This window comes from Crocodylus porosus, unplaced genomic scaffold (genome assembly GCF_001723895.1).
Source record: "Crocodylus porosus isolate Cpor-Errol unplaced genomic scaffold, CroPor_comp1, whole genome shotgun sequence".
NCBI classification, from domain to species: domain Eukaryota; kingdom Metazoa; phylum Chordata; order Crocodylia; family Crocodylidae; genus Crocodylus; species Crocodylus porosus.
This window is the reverse complement of record NW_017728951.1, coordinates 14,187,146-14,204,373: the sequence shown is the minus strand read 5'-3', so window position 1 is coordinate 14,204,373 and position 17,228 is coordinate 14,187,146. Positions and strand designations below refer to the sequence as shown.

Genomic DNA, 17,228 nt, shown 5'->3' with positions numbered 1-17,228 from the left:
TGAGTAAATAAACTGGGTTTATTTTTATACATATTTTATGTACTTTTATATGTGTATACACACAAGCACATATTTACTGTATATGCAAGATTGAGTGTATTTACTGTATATATAAGATTGAACAAATGCAATGCGTGTCTGTACATATCATCTATGTACACACACCATACATATATTACACATGCACATGTATAAAAATACATACACATACATATTTATATGGACTAGTTTATGCCCGTCACAGTAAGTCAAATCTTCAGATAAAGGTTGGCCTATTCCATCCCCAGAGCGTTGTAAAATTAAACGACAAACGTATATGTCTGGTTAAACAAAGAACGGTAACTAGAAATGTATCATTACAAATCTCAGATTTTATCAACAGATGAAAAATGATTTCTGGCATAACATCACTTTACTGTACGAATAAACCCAAGTATTCAGACAGTCAGGTATGAAACAAAACATAATATTTTAGATTATTTTTCCAGTCTCTGAAAATAAGGTACATTAATTACAAAGGCAAATTTTAGCTTGTTTAAAGATAATGTTTACGAAAGATGTACCAACCACTAATGATGGTAACTCACTTGTGTTCTTAAAAAAATTGGAAGTGCATATTTCCTGTAGTACTTGAGGAAATACAGAAGCGGAAACAAGAAGGTTTGTCATAAGCAAATTGTTTCAAGTCTTTATGTAAAGAAGCTTATTTTCCAGTCAAAAAGATTACTTTTTTGATTTAATAGGAGGTTAACTACTGAAGTATGCGCGTCTGAAATCTAAACTAGTCCATTTACTAATTCTGTTTGAAAGACAAAGGCAAAAAGACTCCATTTGTTTATTATTAAGAAATATCATAAGTGGATATTTTCCTCTGTTTCATTACCTTAAAAACATGAGTCAGAAAAGAAAAATATAACCAAAAATTTCGAAGTCATGGCAGTAGCCAATTCTCTGAAGATTACACAATTAATAGAGCGCCAATTAGCAACCTATCAGCAACTCAGGAGGAGTCTCCATATTATATTAACTTAGGCTACCACCCAGATCCTCCCTGAGTTACTCGGTCCAGGGTTAGAATGTAAATTAAATATGGAGTTAAGTAAATATTTGCCTGTAACAACTCCTCAAAGAAGTAGTCAGTGGGTGGGTCTACATGAGACGTATAATCCACATTAGCCTAATAACACTGTGCAGTAACGTGGCAGTTAAAAACTATACCAATAGCCTTCGGCAGTGTTATTAGGCCAGGGGTTTGTCAACTGGGGGTACATGTACTCCCGGGGGAACCTGGGAAGGCCCTACAGGGTACACACAGGTGGGCGGGGATGGAGCACCACCACCCACCACCATGCCTCAGTGCCTACCAGGACCAGGACCAGGATGGGATGAGGGCAGTGGCCCCCTCTGTGGGCCACATAGGTGCCACCCAGTTGGCAGGGGGAAAGAAGGGAAGCTTGCAAGTGGTAGCAGCCGCCACCATCCACCAGCCCATGTCACTGCTCTGTGTCCAGCTGCGTGCTAATCGCCACCGCCCCTCCCCCCGCTCAGCCACCAGCAGTACATTTATTTAAAAAAGTTGAAAACCCCTGTATTAGGCTAATGGGCAGTAAGAGTCACAAAATAACCACGTGCCAGCACTACCGCACAGTAACTCTAGTTACTGTGCATTTAGTTAGTACTTTATTAAACAAGTACTAAACTAAATGCACAGTATATAAGGTGCATTAATGAACGTGTAGCTGCACCCAGTGTCACTTAGCCTGGAATATGGGATGCAGGTTCCACAAGTAGAAAAAACTGGGAACAGTGTGCCACTGGCTTCTGAGGAGGAAAAGAAGACTAGATCAACGATAATGCCACGCAGTTTTATAAAGTTGCTTATACTGTGCATTACCATACTGTTGAACAAACCGCCATGAAGGACATAAAACTAAATAGGTTTTGAAAAAGAGACATTACTAATGATAGCTAGTGCAAAGAGTTGCTAAGAAGACTTTGCCCGTGTGGTGAGAGATTTTATGAACATGAATGTGTTAATAATAAAGAGCTATTTCAGAAAGAGAATATCATTTTTAGGTAATTAATATATGGAGCTCAAGACTGAAAAAAATAGAACTGTTACAGATAACAATTGACACATTTTAAAAGAATAAGAGAACTGGAAATTCACACTCATTTCATCAATGGGAAGGAGAAAAAAATTGTTCATTAAATAAATATTACAAGTGCATGTGAACATAATTCTCACCAACAAAACAAAAACATGACTACTTTTTCACTGTCAATCAATGCCCGACTTATTTAGTGTTAGCTAAATTTGTCTCTTGGTAAAATGTATCTTCATATTTTATAACAAAACTGAACAATCACCTTTTGGGGAGCTTTCTTGCTGACAAGTGGTTCAAACCTGTCATTGTTTCCAAAGTACTGGGTCAGTTCCTTCCACTGGTCTTCATTTGTCAATTGTTGACTGCAAAGGAGAAACCAAAAATTTGTACAACAAAAAGCAAATGAAAGTGACTATTCAGCTAAAAATATGCTAGTAACTAATAATATAAAGCTAACTATGCTTAAACTCTCCATTCTTTTACCATCTTGAAAACCAAAGGGAAAACTAACGAACTATGTGGACCCAATTTGTCCTTCATTTGGCAGATGCTGCCCTCAGAAACAACCTAAATTACAATTAATTGTTGCTTTTGTTCACTTCACAGCATGTGCCAGAACAATGTAAAGCCTCAATCCTGCAAGTAGTTTCACATGTGACTAATTGCACGCTGAAAGTCACTGAAGACAAGGCTTCATAGCCACAGGCTTAAACATAACCTAACCTGCCTCTTCCCCATTTTAATTTGTATACACGTATGTACATAAATCACAAGATAATTGCTCTCAAAGAATTTAAGGGATCAAATTAGTCTTCCCACAAAAGAAACTAGCTAATTTCAGTGCAAACTACATAACTATGTCCAAAGCCAGTAGCTGGCACTAAGGTTGGTCAAACTGTTGTACCCATTCTACCTGGCAGCATCCCATTAAAAAAAAGAAGGAAATAAAACCCAAGCTTTAGATAATCACAGTGACATATTTATACCTGTCAGTCACTTCTTTATCATTCTTTTTCAGTTTTTCTGGAAAAAAAATAAAGCAATCTCATTTTGTATTTTAAAAATATTAAGAGACTTCCAGTGCAAATCATTACAGGAGATGAATTCAGTACAGTTCAGTAGTTTCCTTTTCTTTACTCTTTATGATGCAAAGAGATTGTCCTATGCAGATTTCTACTGAACTCAATGGAATTATTCTGTTTCAGCAGAGATTCTTTGCAGGATTGGGGTATTAGTGCTCAGTTGCTGCATCTACACAAGGCGCTGACTTGTGCAGCAGTGTCACCGAATGGTTTTTAGGTGACACTGACTGAATACTAGCCCATTACTACCACGCAGTAGCACTGCATCAAACTTCATGTTACGTGGTGCTACTGCACAGTCAGCATCTTGTGTAGACATGGCCTGGACGTAGACTGAGGTAAGCTAATAAGATTCTACTCAGTGGAAAAAGTTCTCACAGAGTTTACACAGTATCTGTGAATAGATAATTCTGATCAGAAAGCAAAAAACCAGAAGTGATTCCAAGAAATACTCACACATGCTTAACTGGTAATCTTGATAAATCAACATTAATTGAAAGTTGAACATCTTCATAACTGAAGAAAGTGTAAATGTACTTTTTAAGCATGTGCTTCCTGCAGGACAAATTGCATAACACATCTGTGCCGCTGCTTTTTGTCCCCAGGCACACCACTGAACACGCACAGCAATGTGACCCGTGTGAGGTAGGAGAGGCTGGGGCCAGCAACTGTGCCATCTCCAGCAGCCTTACCTGGGGGTCCTCCCAAAGCAGCAGTGGTGCCAAGCCAACTGCTCAGAGCCTGGTTGGCAGTCAGAGCATAGCTCTAGCCAGCCAGCCTCCTTTTCTAGCTGCACATGCTGCTGCTACATGCATCACACTGCTTTTTATACTGGTGGGGATTTTTTGACATTGGGATCTCCCAATGTCAAAAAGACCCACCTCGCTGCAAATTGGCAGTGCAGTGAACAAGTGTACCACATGCCATTTGCTGCGCCTTAAACTGCTTTGAGGCACTGCAAACCACATGTGCGTACTCATGGAGACACGCCAACAGGGTATAATAGATGTGATGACTGATTTGATTCAGAACAATATCAGTATTCTTTAAAAGGTGATACAATTAACTATGATTCCATAGTAAGTGCAGCAGAACTACTCCAATTTAAATCCTGGTCTTTTAGGGTCCAAGTTAGGGTAATCTACCTAATTTGTATCACTACAGGATCACATAAATGTAACTGTTAGACCCCAGCAGCTAACCGTGTACTCCTTAGTAGCCACTCCCCGTCCCCTATCCCATAACATAGGCCAATCTCTCCCTTTAGTGCCCAGTTCTCACAATTCAGTCAAAAAAAAACCCCTGCATCATCATTGACACAGTAAGTGTCACAAATGTTGTCCTCTAGCTGTCTTACAATTACTGAAATAATACAGTATTTTCAACTGGCTTTATCAAACCAAAATGCATTTATATTAACTCTCCCAAAACACCTTTTCTGGAACGTTTTCTTTTTTTCCCCTTCTTTCTCTCATTTGCTTGGGCTTTCATTTCACATTTTTTCTTCTGCAGCTCCAGAAATTTCTGTGGGAAGAAGGAAAAGCAAACTCCAAATATTTGTTTTTTTGGTGAAGCAAAAAGTATTGTAAAATGTTACTCAAATTCTCATTTTGTTTTTCAAGTCTCAGTATCTATTACGGGGACCTTTATATACTGTGAAAGTCAGTTCTGCTGGTATTGAGTTGCAAATGTTACACACAACTAACTCTGATCTTCATCCCTGCATAACCTCTGTAACCTCCTAGTGCCTTTACTTTAATCCCCCCAGTTCTTCAGAACATTCTCACAAGTTTGTTTTTTCATAAAATGTACAACCAACATTAAATATATCAAAGGTGTAACAGTGAGCAATTCACAGTCTTCTATATTCAGTTTAGCTAGTGCTTTGTCATCCAAGGATGATTGGCAGCAAATGCCTTGTATGACTACCTATAGCTATGGATTTAAGTTACACACTTGTTTTTACCAGTCCTTATTCAGAATTCTAACCCCATTGTTAAGCATCAATGTAGACTGGTCAGAGCTCATTAGCATGATATATTCAGTCTTCTCTGATGCGCAAATCACAAAAAAGGTTTTGTAATTCAATTACATTTTGAATGGTAGAGTTTAAAATGGAATTTAGGGATAAACAATTTTTGCTAAATAGGTCTGACCTATTATGCAGATTAGACGTATGCTTAACTGCTAGTCTTAAAAAAGAAAATACAGTTGAAAAAGTACTTCAGATGCTAGGATTCCAAGGCAAACAGAAAACTAACTAATGAATCTGTTGTGCCTACATTATTTCTCTCCTCTACCCTTCAATTTACCAATCAGCTAAGAAAGCAAAGAAAAAGTGTTAAAAATCCCCTCCAAGTCCCTCAAAACAGTTTGCTTAACTTGTTTCTAGTAGGTCACAAATTACATTTTATTCAAACTGCTCTGTATTTGTCCTACACATTAAATATAAAATATCTGAATTCAAATATTTTCACTGACTACTTACAAAGATGTTTATAAAATATGTCATATCTATGCAACATTGGAGTATGTTACACTTATATTTTGGACATTTAGAAATATCTAATCATACCCACATTCCACATATTTAAAGAAATTCCAGAAGGGCATGGTTGACATGCATTTTCTTCATCTGTCACTGATACAGAAGTACTTTCAGGTCCATCTATCTGGAAATCAGAAACCTGAATTCTTTTGACAGCCTCTTCTCTATCATCCTTTGTACACAATGCAGGACCATCTGCTGCATCTCCATCATCAGAGCTCAAGTCAACATCACTTTCATTCACACCTGGTGGTAAAAACCCACTCCACATCTTCTAGTCTAAACAAGAGCAAGACACCAAAAACGTCACGTGAATTTACCTAGAATCTAGAGCTAAAAATACAGCTAGTCTGCTGAAGAACAGCGATTTAGGAATAATGAAATACAGCATTACAACTAGTTTAAACACTTCTGACAAGAAAAAGTAATCTTACTTCCATGAAATGAGTTTTAAGTGATTTAGGCAAGCTTAGTAGAATGAATGCCGAACATTTTAACTCTCGTAAACAAGGAAAGCTTACTCATACATTTTAAAAACTCTGTTTTGGATAACCAGGACAGACAAAAACAACTCACTTTTTCATTTAAACAATATGACAATGTCTATTTCTAGAAAATAAAACCATTAGTTTGGAAGATGCTCACTTTAGGCAAATTCTGAGGCATACCAAGGACAGGATTTCTGTTTAAAATGCATACAGCCAAATTTGGAAAACAAGCATTTAAAATCTATTATTGGCTTTTGCACTCGCTGTTAAAACATGGCCTCATGCATCTTGCTGAAAAATATGACATGCAAAGACAGACTGTGTCACGGCAGGACCAGATCCCGTTCTACTTCTGAGTCTCGAGCACTGAAATCTCGTAAATCTATTTTGCTCCGAGAGCAGAATTGTGTCCCAGATACTTTGAGTCTACCTGAAAAGTGAATAGGAAGCTTCCTTCCAACTAAGCTCTAGTCTTCAGAAAAAGAGCAGGGTGAGGGGGTGGGGGGAGAAGGGAGAGGACAGAGAAGAGAGAAACAACACCAGGGCGAGACACAAGCAGGATGTCCGAAACACTCCCCTTGCTGACCGCACATGTGACCCTACCCGAGACGGGCATCACCCCACTCTAACAGATGCGCTTTTCTGCGGTAAAGAGAAATGTGTGTTTATGTATATACACCCCCCACCCCCGGGGCAGCAGCAGGAATCAGTCTCACGGTGCTATTACTGGCACACCGGTGCTCCAGGGTCTGGCAGATCATCCCAGTGACGGGCCCCAACCCTCCAGCTCCGGGATCGCAGGGTGAGACCCCGCGCAGCAGGTCTGCGCTCCTCGGGGCTCCCCACCACACGCCAGGACCGGCCTTTACCTGACCCCCCCGCCACGAGCGCATCCTCAGGACAAACGCAGCTCCCGGCGGGGCTTCCGGAGGACCACGCCCGGGGGCTCCTCCCAGCGCCGCCCCGGGAAGGAGCCATCTGACGCCCACCGCAGCCTGCCCCAAGCCCGGCCACCCCTGCCGCGCCGCGCTCACCAGCCCTGTTTAGCGCGCCGCCATCTTGACACGCCACTAACACCGCGGCCCGCTATTGGGCTCCGCCTCTCGGCCAATCAGCAGCCGCTTTGCTGCCTGGGGTCGCCATGACAACCAGCCTCCGGCTTGTCGGGGCCGGGGGTGGTCTACGCGAGGTGGGGGAGGGGCGGCAGATGCCGCGGGAGCACGGCCGGGGTCACAAACATCCCCAGTGGTCAGGTACGGAAGTAACTTCAAATCCACGTCCCCCCAGACTTAAATGAAACACCATGTATCTATCTATAGACATCCATCTCTCTCTACCTATATATATCTATAGATATCTATATATCTATATCTATCTATAGATATAGATACATAGATATATATAGAGACAGAGATACCGATGTCTATAGAGATAGATATCGTTGTTTATGGATATACACAGAGATATAGAGAGATTATTCGATCTATGTATCTAGAGAGTGATACTTCATTTTAATCATGGATAAATGTAGATTTGGGGTTACTTTTTTTTTAACCGAAAACAGGGATCCTGGTTTTCTCTGATAAAAAAAAAAAAAAATCCCCAATTTTAGTTTAAAAAAAACAAACCCCAAATCCACATTTTCCCATGATTTAAGGGAAACGCCACAAATATATAGATAAATAGTTGATGTTTCATTTTAACCACGGAAAGACGTAGATTTGGGATTTTTTTTAAAAACAACTGAAAACAGGGATCCTGGTTTTCTCTGATTAAAAAACAAAAAACCACGCTTCGTTTAAAAAAAAGTGACCCCAAATCCGTATTTTCCCGTGATTTAAGTGAAACGCCACTAATGTATAGATCAGCGGTTCCCAAACTGACAGATGGCGCACCACCAATTTCAAATGGTACAACCTTAAGTACCACCAACACATTTTTGTCATATAAAGTAATTATAATAAGTGTTACTGTGTACCACTGACAGGTTGCTTATGCACCACTGGTGGTACCCACACCACAGACTGGGAACTGCTGATATATAAAGATATATAGTGAAGTTTCAATTTAATGTGGATTTGGGGTTACTTTTTTTTTTAACCAAAAATTGGGGATTTATTTTTAATCGGAGAAAACCAGGATCCCTGATCATGAGGAAGGATTGCTACTGCGTAGCCTGATGGGGGAAGGGAGGGCGGGACCCCCCCATGTGTGTGTGGGGGAGTGATTTGGGGGCTGCCCCTCATTCAGGGCAACGGGTGCCTCACCTGGGCATTGCTGTCAAGCATGTGGCTAAATCCCCAGGGCTGAGCAGGGAGGTGCAGGCAGGAGGGGACCCCAGAGGGACATGGGCCATGCCTTAGCGAGCGAGGTGAAACTGCCCTGTGTGTACAGCTGGGGCTGGCACTGTTTTTGGGTAGAGTGCCAAAAACACCCACAACTTCGACTTGTAAGATGTTGGTGTGCCAGGGGTGGGCAGCAGGAAAGCCGCAAGGGGCCTGATCTTTGTGGTAGTGCAACTCTAGCCTCTTCCCTGCTTTCTGCCCTGACAGGCACATGTCAAGCAAAATGCCTTCACATGCCATGCTCTGCCACCCATGCCGGGGGTTGCCTGCCCCCAGTGTAGAGAAAACCATGGGCTGAATAGCTATAAGGAGTGTTAGGGCTTTCGTTGGTGCCAGAACAAAGGGACTCAAAGGGTAATGTGATTGATAAGATGTGTCAGGTAACACCTGGAGATTCTGCTAACACAACAAACCATGATTTTGACCCTGCAAATTGACCAATGTAACCAGTCAGTAGCCAGTCGGTTGGTTAAACTGACCAATGTAACCAGTCAGTAGCCAGTCGGTTGGTTAAATTGACCAGTGTAACCAGTCAGTTACAACCAATCAGTTTGGCCCTGTGACCAAAGTAGACATGAGCCCTCCTTAGGGCCAGCATTAACAATACTGACTGCAGAGGGCTGAAGGGTTTTCACTGGTGAAAAAAGAACTAATTGTAAATCTATGTACGGAAGTCCAGCATGATATCTTGTGCTTAGAAGTGACACACTGAGGGCCTCATAATAACTGTCCTTCAATACCTGAAATGACTATGGCAATTGAAAGACCACCCAAGAAATTTGGAAGTGCCATATTTGCCAAATCTGGAACAGTCATAATTTCTACAGGAAAGACTGAAGAAAACAACAATGAAATCCTGACTGCTGAACTCAACGGAATTACAGCCACTTCAGTCTACAAACCACCTAACACAAGTTTCACATTTAAAGATACACCAGGTATCACTCAGAATAAACCACAGGTGATCACTGGCATCTTTAACAGCCACAGCACGCAATGGTGCTACAATGAGACCAATAAAGACAGCAAAGTTGTAGAAGCTTGGCCAGATGCATATCATCTGAGCTTGATTTATGACCCAAAGCTACCTCAGTCCTTCAACAGTGGCCCCTGGAAATGAAGATACAACTCGGACCTTATATTTACTGGCAACACCATCACTGGGCTAGGTAATAAAACGTTACTAGACTCCACCCCACATCCTAGCATCAACCAATTGGCATTCAGATCAAAGCCTCAGTAACACCTATAACAGTGCCATTTTGCCAATGTTTCGACCTTAAAAAGGCAAACTGGAAAGGCTTTTCAGAATACCTTGATGCCACAGTCAAAACCATCAAAGCATTGCCGGAGAACTAAGACCAATTCATAAAAGCTGTACAGAAAGCTACAAGAAAGAACATCTGTGGGGCTAGTGCAAGAATTATGTCTCAGACCTCACTCCAGAAATCACTGGCCTATATGAAGACTACAGGCAACAGTATGAACTACAGCCTTTTCCCACAAACACCGTAGCTACAGGCAGGGAGTTCATGTTAGCCATCACAGAAGAATGCAGGAAATCCTGGCAGACCATGACTGAGTCAACTGATATGACTCCTAATAGTAAAAAGGCACGGATGACAATACGTAAACCGAGCAATGGCACACAAAAGGCAGAACTTCATAATGTCACTGCTAACCAAATTGCTCACCAGGTGCTTCTCAATAGAAAAAGCCCCCAAACCAAAAACAAATGAAAAAAACTCAGACTGGAAAGATACAAGCACCCCAAAGACCTGGGTTTTACAAGCCCCTTCTCAGTGACAGAGTTGAATGCTGGTACCACTGCACTAAAGACCGGGAAAGCAGCTGGCCTTAACAACATACTTACCAAACAAGTCAATCAATTTGGACACCAGACTTGAGAATGGCTCCTCTCTCTATACAACTCATGCAGAGCCAGTCAAAAAATTCCAAAGATATGGCACCATGCTCAGGGAGTGACACTTCTAAAGCCAGGGAATGACTCAGACAGCTTCAGACCTATCTATGCTATGTCATACATACAAATTGTATGAATGACTGATACTGAACCAGCTTGCCCCATATGTGGATAAACACCTAATCCCTAAACAGAGCAGCTTTCATTGTGGAAAATCAGCGAGCCAGCTGCTCAATTTAACTCAACATATTGAGGATAGTTTTGAAAGTGGCCAAATCACTGGAGCTGTATTCGTCAACCTAACAGCCACCAGTTAACCACCAATGACTCCTCCACAAGACCCTACCATGGGAATGACAAAAGATTTATACTTTACAGAGCTGATACGAACCCTGCTCAAAACCAGACTTTTTTTTGGTCAAACTGGATGGGAAGCGAAGCAGATGGAGGCAATAGATATATGTCCTCCCCCAAGGAGGGGTACTTGTCCCACTGTTATATATTAGCTATACGAATGATCAGCCAGTTGTTTTGGAAACAAAATGTTTCATCTGTGCAGACAAACCGTGTATAATAGACCAAAAACTGGCTTTGAAAAATCCCTAAGCAAATTGGCCTAACCTCATACTACGTTGACAACCAATTACGCACCATTCCAGAGAAAATACAAGTATGCGCCTTCCATCTGAAAAACCATGAGGCCAATCACCACCATCCCACTGCCCAAATCCTGTTTACCTCAGAGTCACCCTCAGTCAAACCTTCTTGTATAAAGAACACAGCACAAAGACAAAAACCAAGGTGAGAATTTGTAACAACAGTCTATATAAGCTCACCAACTTGAAATGGGGAGCTAGCCCCTCAACCATCCAAACCACTGCTCTGGCCATGGGCAAGTGATGCCTCCTGAGTCGGGGGGGGGGGAGCACTTGCCCCCCCCAGCAGATAGTCAGTGACCGGGGGGGGGGGGGTCCGCACTTTCGGTGGTTTTTTGGGAGTGAAGCCCCACCACGGCTGATCCTGTGGCCGGTTTCACTGACCCGCAAGTGGCAGTGGCATGCCACTGGCACTGGCGGGTGAGTGCAATCAGCTGTGGGGGGACCACTTCTCCTGGTGCCCCCATTCCCTGTGCGGAGCTCTCGAGGAGGAACCAGCACTCTCAGGGGGTGCATGTGCATCCCCATGCACCCCCTATGCATCGCCACTGACTCTGGCTCTCAGCTTCTCCTCTTCTTCTCGGCTGAGTATGCACGCCCTGTGGGGGAGGGATTCCTACATACTAAGCGCCTTGACTCCATTCGGAAAGATAGCTGCCAGTGCATCACAGGACGTCAGAAGCCTACCAACCTAACCTGTGTGTACCTGCTGGCTGGCATTGCTCCATCAGACATCAGAAGAGCAGCGGCCAGCAGGAGAGAACAATTGAGAGAAACCGAAGATGTAAACACCTGCTATATGATCATCCCACAGCATACAAACAGCTGAAGTCACGCAGAAGCTTCTATATCAGCACCCAACCTCTCGATGCCACGTCCAAGGAGACATAACTACAACTATGGGACAAGAGGCTGAAGAAAATACATGCGAGCAAAAAAATGTACATTCCAGCAGCTGAGACTTTTCCCCCAGGGGCTGACAAGCCATGGCAAAGGTGGTGATGTCTCAGCTGCCTATGTACTGGAGTCAGATATTCCAAGGAGCTAGTGAAGAAGTGGAGCTATACCATTGGTTCAGCCACCTGAGACTGCATCACAGAGCCTCAAACGATGCAACACCTGCTGCAACGCTTGCTGCTCAAAGGCACATTTATAATGAAAGATCTTGAAATGTACAATAAATGAGCACCAGTATGGGTAACAACCTGATCAAAAGTGGTATAGAGACACAACAAGAAGAAGATTATAAGGCAAAGGAAGGGGTAGGGGTTTCAAATGTTCTGAAAGAAAAAATAGCCTTCTCATCATGACTTGAGGACTATTCCTTCAAGTGAAGGGTTTCCAAGATCAAGTGTTTGTAAGAGAGGACCATAAAGACATATATATGGAGGTGTATAAAATACATGTTCTTTTTTTTTAAGAAACTTATAAAACAAACTCCCTATATATAAAAAAAAAAATTTCAAGTTTCCACTTATTTTTCCCGATGCCATCATTTTGCGCTCTTAGACAGAGAGTATTTAACAGTGTAAACAACCACTTTTTACAAACCACACCATGCATTCAGCTTGCTATTTTTTTCTTTTATTTGGGAAAATAATTCTTAAAATTTATCATGTATGGATTTACATTTATTAATATAATTGAGTATATAAATAAACAGAAATGGATTGCCAAGCATACAAATGTTGGTTATTCTTTATCATTTATTCTTGACAGATGTTTTAGACCCTAGGCCTGTAGAGTATTTTCCCTACTTGAGAACACTTTCAAGATCTACTGTTGTACTAACGTATGATGACATCCTACATACACGTGTTGGACATTTTGGGGATAGTTTTTCGTAATGTTAGTCTTTTTTTCATGTTATAGTTGATACCTTCATATTTGTACCTGTAATCCAGTTTCTGGTGTAAATCTGAATACATGCATTGATGGCATAGGTTAGGTACTTAAATCTCTACCCATGATTCATTTTGTATTTGCAAATTAATTGTCTTTTCAGATACAGAAGCCAAAATTCAGGCCAGGTTTACAGATACTCCTCAGCCTTACTGGAACAAGTTCAGCCTCTCTCTCACAGGTTCTTCCAAGAAAAAAAGACGTAATGAAATGAGTTGCAATTAATTTCAGCATTGCTTTTCCCAGCCCTGCATTCATCTACCACTACAGTACATAAGAGGTGCTGCAGATTGTGTCCCTTCTTGGCATCTCCTTTTACCTTGCAAGTTATTTCTGCTTTTGGCAGAAATAATCCATGTAGAGGACTCTGAGCCTGGATGAAAGGGCAGGGAGCAAAGTCATGCCAGAATATAAACCACATTAATACTGCTTTTACGCACCTGTCTGTACATTAAAATCAATGCGTGCTTGTATTTGGTCTAAAACTTGTTTCAATTTCCAGGTCCTCTGTTATTTTCTCTCATATCAATCTTCTAGTCCCTGTCTACCAAACCACATTTGATTTATTTCTGTTTAGTCAATTGATCTAACTTCCTTTCTCTCTTAAATTCCTGCCCTGGAGACTTGCCAAACAATGACTTTTATGAATGAAAGAGTCATGCCTGTGAGATTCCATGGAACATAAAACTACTAGAACACCAGTAATTAAACTGTAGGCTAAACAATTTTTGATGCTATTATTTGAAAAGTTAATCTAGTGAACTGCAGAAAGACAGGCTAGTGCAATTAAATCTGTTGCATCAGGCATAATTTCAGTCATTGCAGGTACTTCAAATAAATTTGCAGGTGTCAGGACAATTTTTTTTCCCTCTCTATTCCCTTTGTTTACCTTTTCTGCTAATGGTGATATTTTCAGATACACTAGTAACCATAGAACCAAATTGTGATATTTTAATAGTGCTGTTAATATTTTGTATTATTCTTTCCATAATAGAATATATTAATTGGTAAGAGCATTCAGATGAGATTAACAATATAAGAAATAATTGATACATCTGTAAATAAGACCTGGCCATTTGTTGCATTTCATAAAGGCAGTTTAGTTTCTACCACCTACATATGAAGCCCATCCTTCCTGCTGGACAGTCCTGCTAAATTGCTTGATTGCATATGCCAGTGGAATATGAAATGGTTGTAACTACTAGACCTTGGGTCATACTGTCTTTTTGATGAGTTAAGATGGCCCCATCACCTCCTGTGGCCTGTCTAAAATATGGTACAAATTGTTGTCACACCACTGTCTTCTTTGCTTTTGGATCCAGCTGCATCCAACAATATGGATTATTTATATAGATATTTAATTTGTGTTTCAGGTGCCACCTTTGTTGCATAAGTTACATTACTAAAATGGAATGACACCCCATCTCTTTGGTTGTATGGCAAGAAAAACAAGTATGTATGGTCTATTTACTAAGCACCTGGATAAAGTGGTTTTATCCCTGCTTTCTCCCCCTTTTGTTGTTCTGGTCACCAGTTTTCCTGTTAAACTAATTTAATTTTTGTGCTAATTTTAGCTTACTCTCTTTCAAGGAAAAGACTAATATTGTTAATTACAAACATCAGAAAGACTACTCCTGAGAGCTAATGGAGATTCTCATTTAGATTAAGTAGTAGGGAGTTACCGCTGTTGCAACGAAAGCTCACAGTTTACATCTAAACGAGAATGTATCTGCACAGTTAATAAGTTCAGATATTGAATTTTTACTTGGTAAAAGGTGTCCTATTGGCAGGATTGCATTTTGTGCACACTGCTGTGAGTAGTGAGGCAAGTTAGAAGGGCCCATCTAAATTTGTGCAGGATATCTTTGCTCACGTCTTGTAATGACAAAATGGAATGTTCTTTCTTGGCTAGAGTAGGAAATTGTGAAGCAGAAGTCCCAAGTCAGCTCCTGCCTCTGACATGAACTTACTATGTGACCGTGGGCAAATATCAGTTTACCTGTATGTGAAATCACATAATTACATTTGCTTACGTGACTAAGATGTTATGAGACTTAATTTGTTCGTTTTTAATGCTGCTTTGTCCAAATAGAATGAAACTAATTTAGAAGACCTAAGTATTATTGGGAACAGTGAAGCAAGACAACTTGAGCAAAATAGGGAGGCCTCAACACCTCTGATTTCTTCCAGTGTTGGTTTTAGGGTACAAGCCAGTCTGGGCTCTTTGACTGATGGTCCCTTGCATCAAATGTCAGTGACAACCAGGGATCCTAGTTTTCCATGATAAAAAAACCCAAATTCTCTGATAAAAACCATAAAAATCAACTTTTTTCTGTGGTGAGTCTCTCTTCCACAATGCCGATTGGCTGAGAGGCCCCAGCAGTCACCCTGCCCCTTTCTGCCGATTGGCTGAGCAGGCTACCATTCACCACTGATTGGCAGAGAGGAGCGGGGCTTCACGATGGGCAGCCCTCTTGGCCAATCAGTAACAGAGGGAGGTGGTGGCAGCCACCTTCTTGGCTGCTTCCTGGTGTGCAGTAAGTTCTGCCCCACTGGGAGAACCAGCATTTTATTTTCAGGAAGATTCTTTTTCCCCAGCGATTCTAAAGATTCTCCGTAAAACCACAAATTCCATGTTTTTCCATGGCAAACAGATTTCTAGGATCCCTGGTGATAAGGTGCCTCTTGATTCTTCTACATCAGTGGTTCTCAACCTTTTTAGACTCAAAGGACTCCTTGTTAGACACAATGCACCCTTCAGATAATACTAGCTCTTAGTTTTCACTTGTTTTTTGAAAAATAATAGAGCCATTTTTTTTCTCTTGCAAAGAACTAAGGCAACAAAATGTCATGGATTCCTATTTGAAATCTTTGGGTTTATCCTGTGAATCATGTCTCCACACCTAGGAGTGTTCACATTGTGTGGCACCCTGGAGCACCCTTGAAAGGATCTCAAGGCAACCCAGGGCACTGAGACACCCTGGCTGGGAAGCATCATTCTAACTCTTTCTTGCACTATATTCTGTAAGATGTTTTTAACTCCTACACTGTCCCAACTGGGATTCAGTGACAGTCTGAAGTAGTTCCATGCTTTTCTGAAAAGTCTTGGAGGGTGATTTTTGGACAGTTGCTCTTTCCCCTGGAACAGAAGATTTCTGCAAGTCTGTGTCTTCTTACATGCTGTTGTTCAATGTGTATGTTAAGCCTTAAGGAAGATATTAAAGCAGCGTGGGAATTAATGGATTTAGTATTTAGATGTCTTACAATTTTGTGTCGAGACACAAATGATGTGGCACTGGTATTTTCTCACCGCTTGTTGGAAATGGTTATTTGGATAAGGCTGATGATCATTTTAAATTAGGCAAAACTGTCACTGCTTGACTGGGGGAAGAAGCTGGCTGGAAAGTCACTGAGTGGGTTTGCTCACCTTCTATTCAAGGAGTTTGCAACTCAGCATGCTTTTAGACCATGGGTGGATCTAGGATTTTGAAAAGGAAGGTGCAGAGAGTGTGGTGGATCCCCACATATAACAACAATACATATTTTTCTCCAGTTAAAAAGAAACTAGAAGTATGACTAATATGCTAGGAGCCTGGGGTTATATTATTGAGTTTAAGATCAAAGAAAAAACTAGCATATCTTTATTGTACTATGCATATTACATACAGAAACACAACAAACTAGGAAAAAATAATCAAAAGATCTTGTTTCATTAGTCCTATAGTCATTAGTCAGATTCATAAAGCAAAAGTTAGCCTTCTTGAGCATCTTCACAGTACATCCAGTGCTTCACTGAAAGCTATTTCGACACCTGAGTTAATGCTTTCAGTTACAATTAAAAACAGTCTGCAGGGCTGTGAAATGGGAGCTACATTACCAGGAGTCACTAACAGATGCAGAATTACAGAAGAAAGGCCGATTTAATTAGTGGAACATCGAGACAATTAAAAAAGAGAAAGGGTCATTAACACCTGTGGAATGAAGCATTTAGAAAGGATCAGGTAGATTATAGTGAGCCATGAAGCCAATAGACTCCATCACTGCTGCCTAAATAGAAATGCTGCTGCCACTGCCAGGCACTTGGTTTTAAACCCTGGGTGGACAAGGAATCAAAGCGGGTGCAACTGTATCACTGCATGGCTGTCAGAACTGCCCCCGTGTTTGCTCGTTGTTGG

General features: G+C 41.2%; 1 protein-coding gene across 1 annotated transcript in view; it reads right to left on the bottom strand.

The window, feature by feature from the left end:
• Nucleotides 1–7,335, bottom strand: part of FAM204A (family with sequence similarity 204 member A) — a 20,839-nt gene extending 13,504 nt beyond the window's left edge. Inside the window, exons 1-5 of the mRNA XM_019555467.1 lie at nt 7,261–7,335; nt 5,770–6,017; nt 4,624–4,714; nt 3,095–3,131; nt 2,371–2,470 (exon numbers count right to left, since the gene is read on the bottom strand). Of these exons, the coding sequence (XP_019411012.1) occupies nt 2,371–2,470; nt 3,095–3,131; nt 4,624–4,714; nt 5,770–6,009 (468 nt within the window). The 5' untranslated portion in view covers nt 6,010–6,017; nt 7,261–7,335. The remainder of the gene's footprint in view (nt 1–2,370; nt 2,471–3,094; nt 3,132–4,623; nt 4,715–5,769; nt 6,018–7,260) is intronic.
• Nucleotides 7,336–17,228: the final 9,893 nt, after the last annotated feature.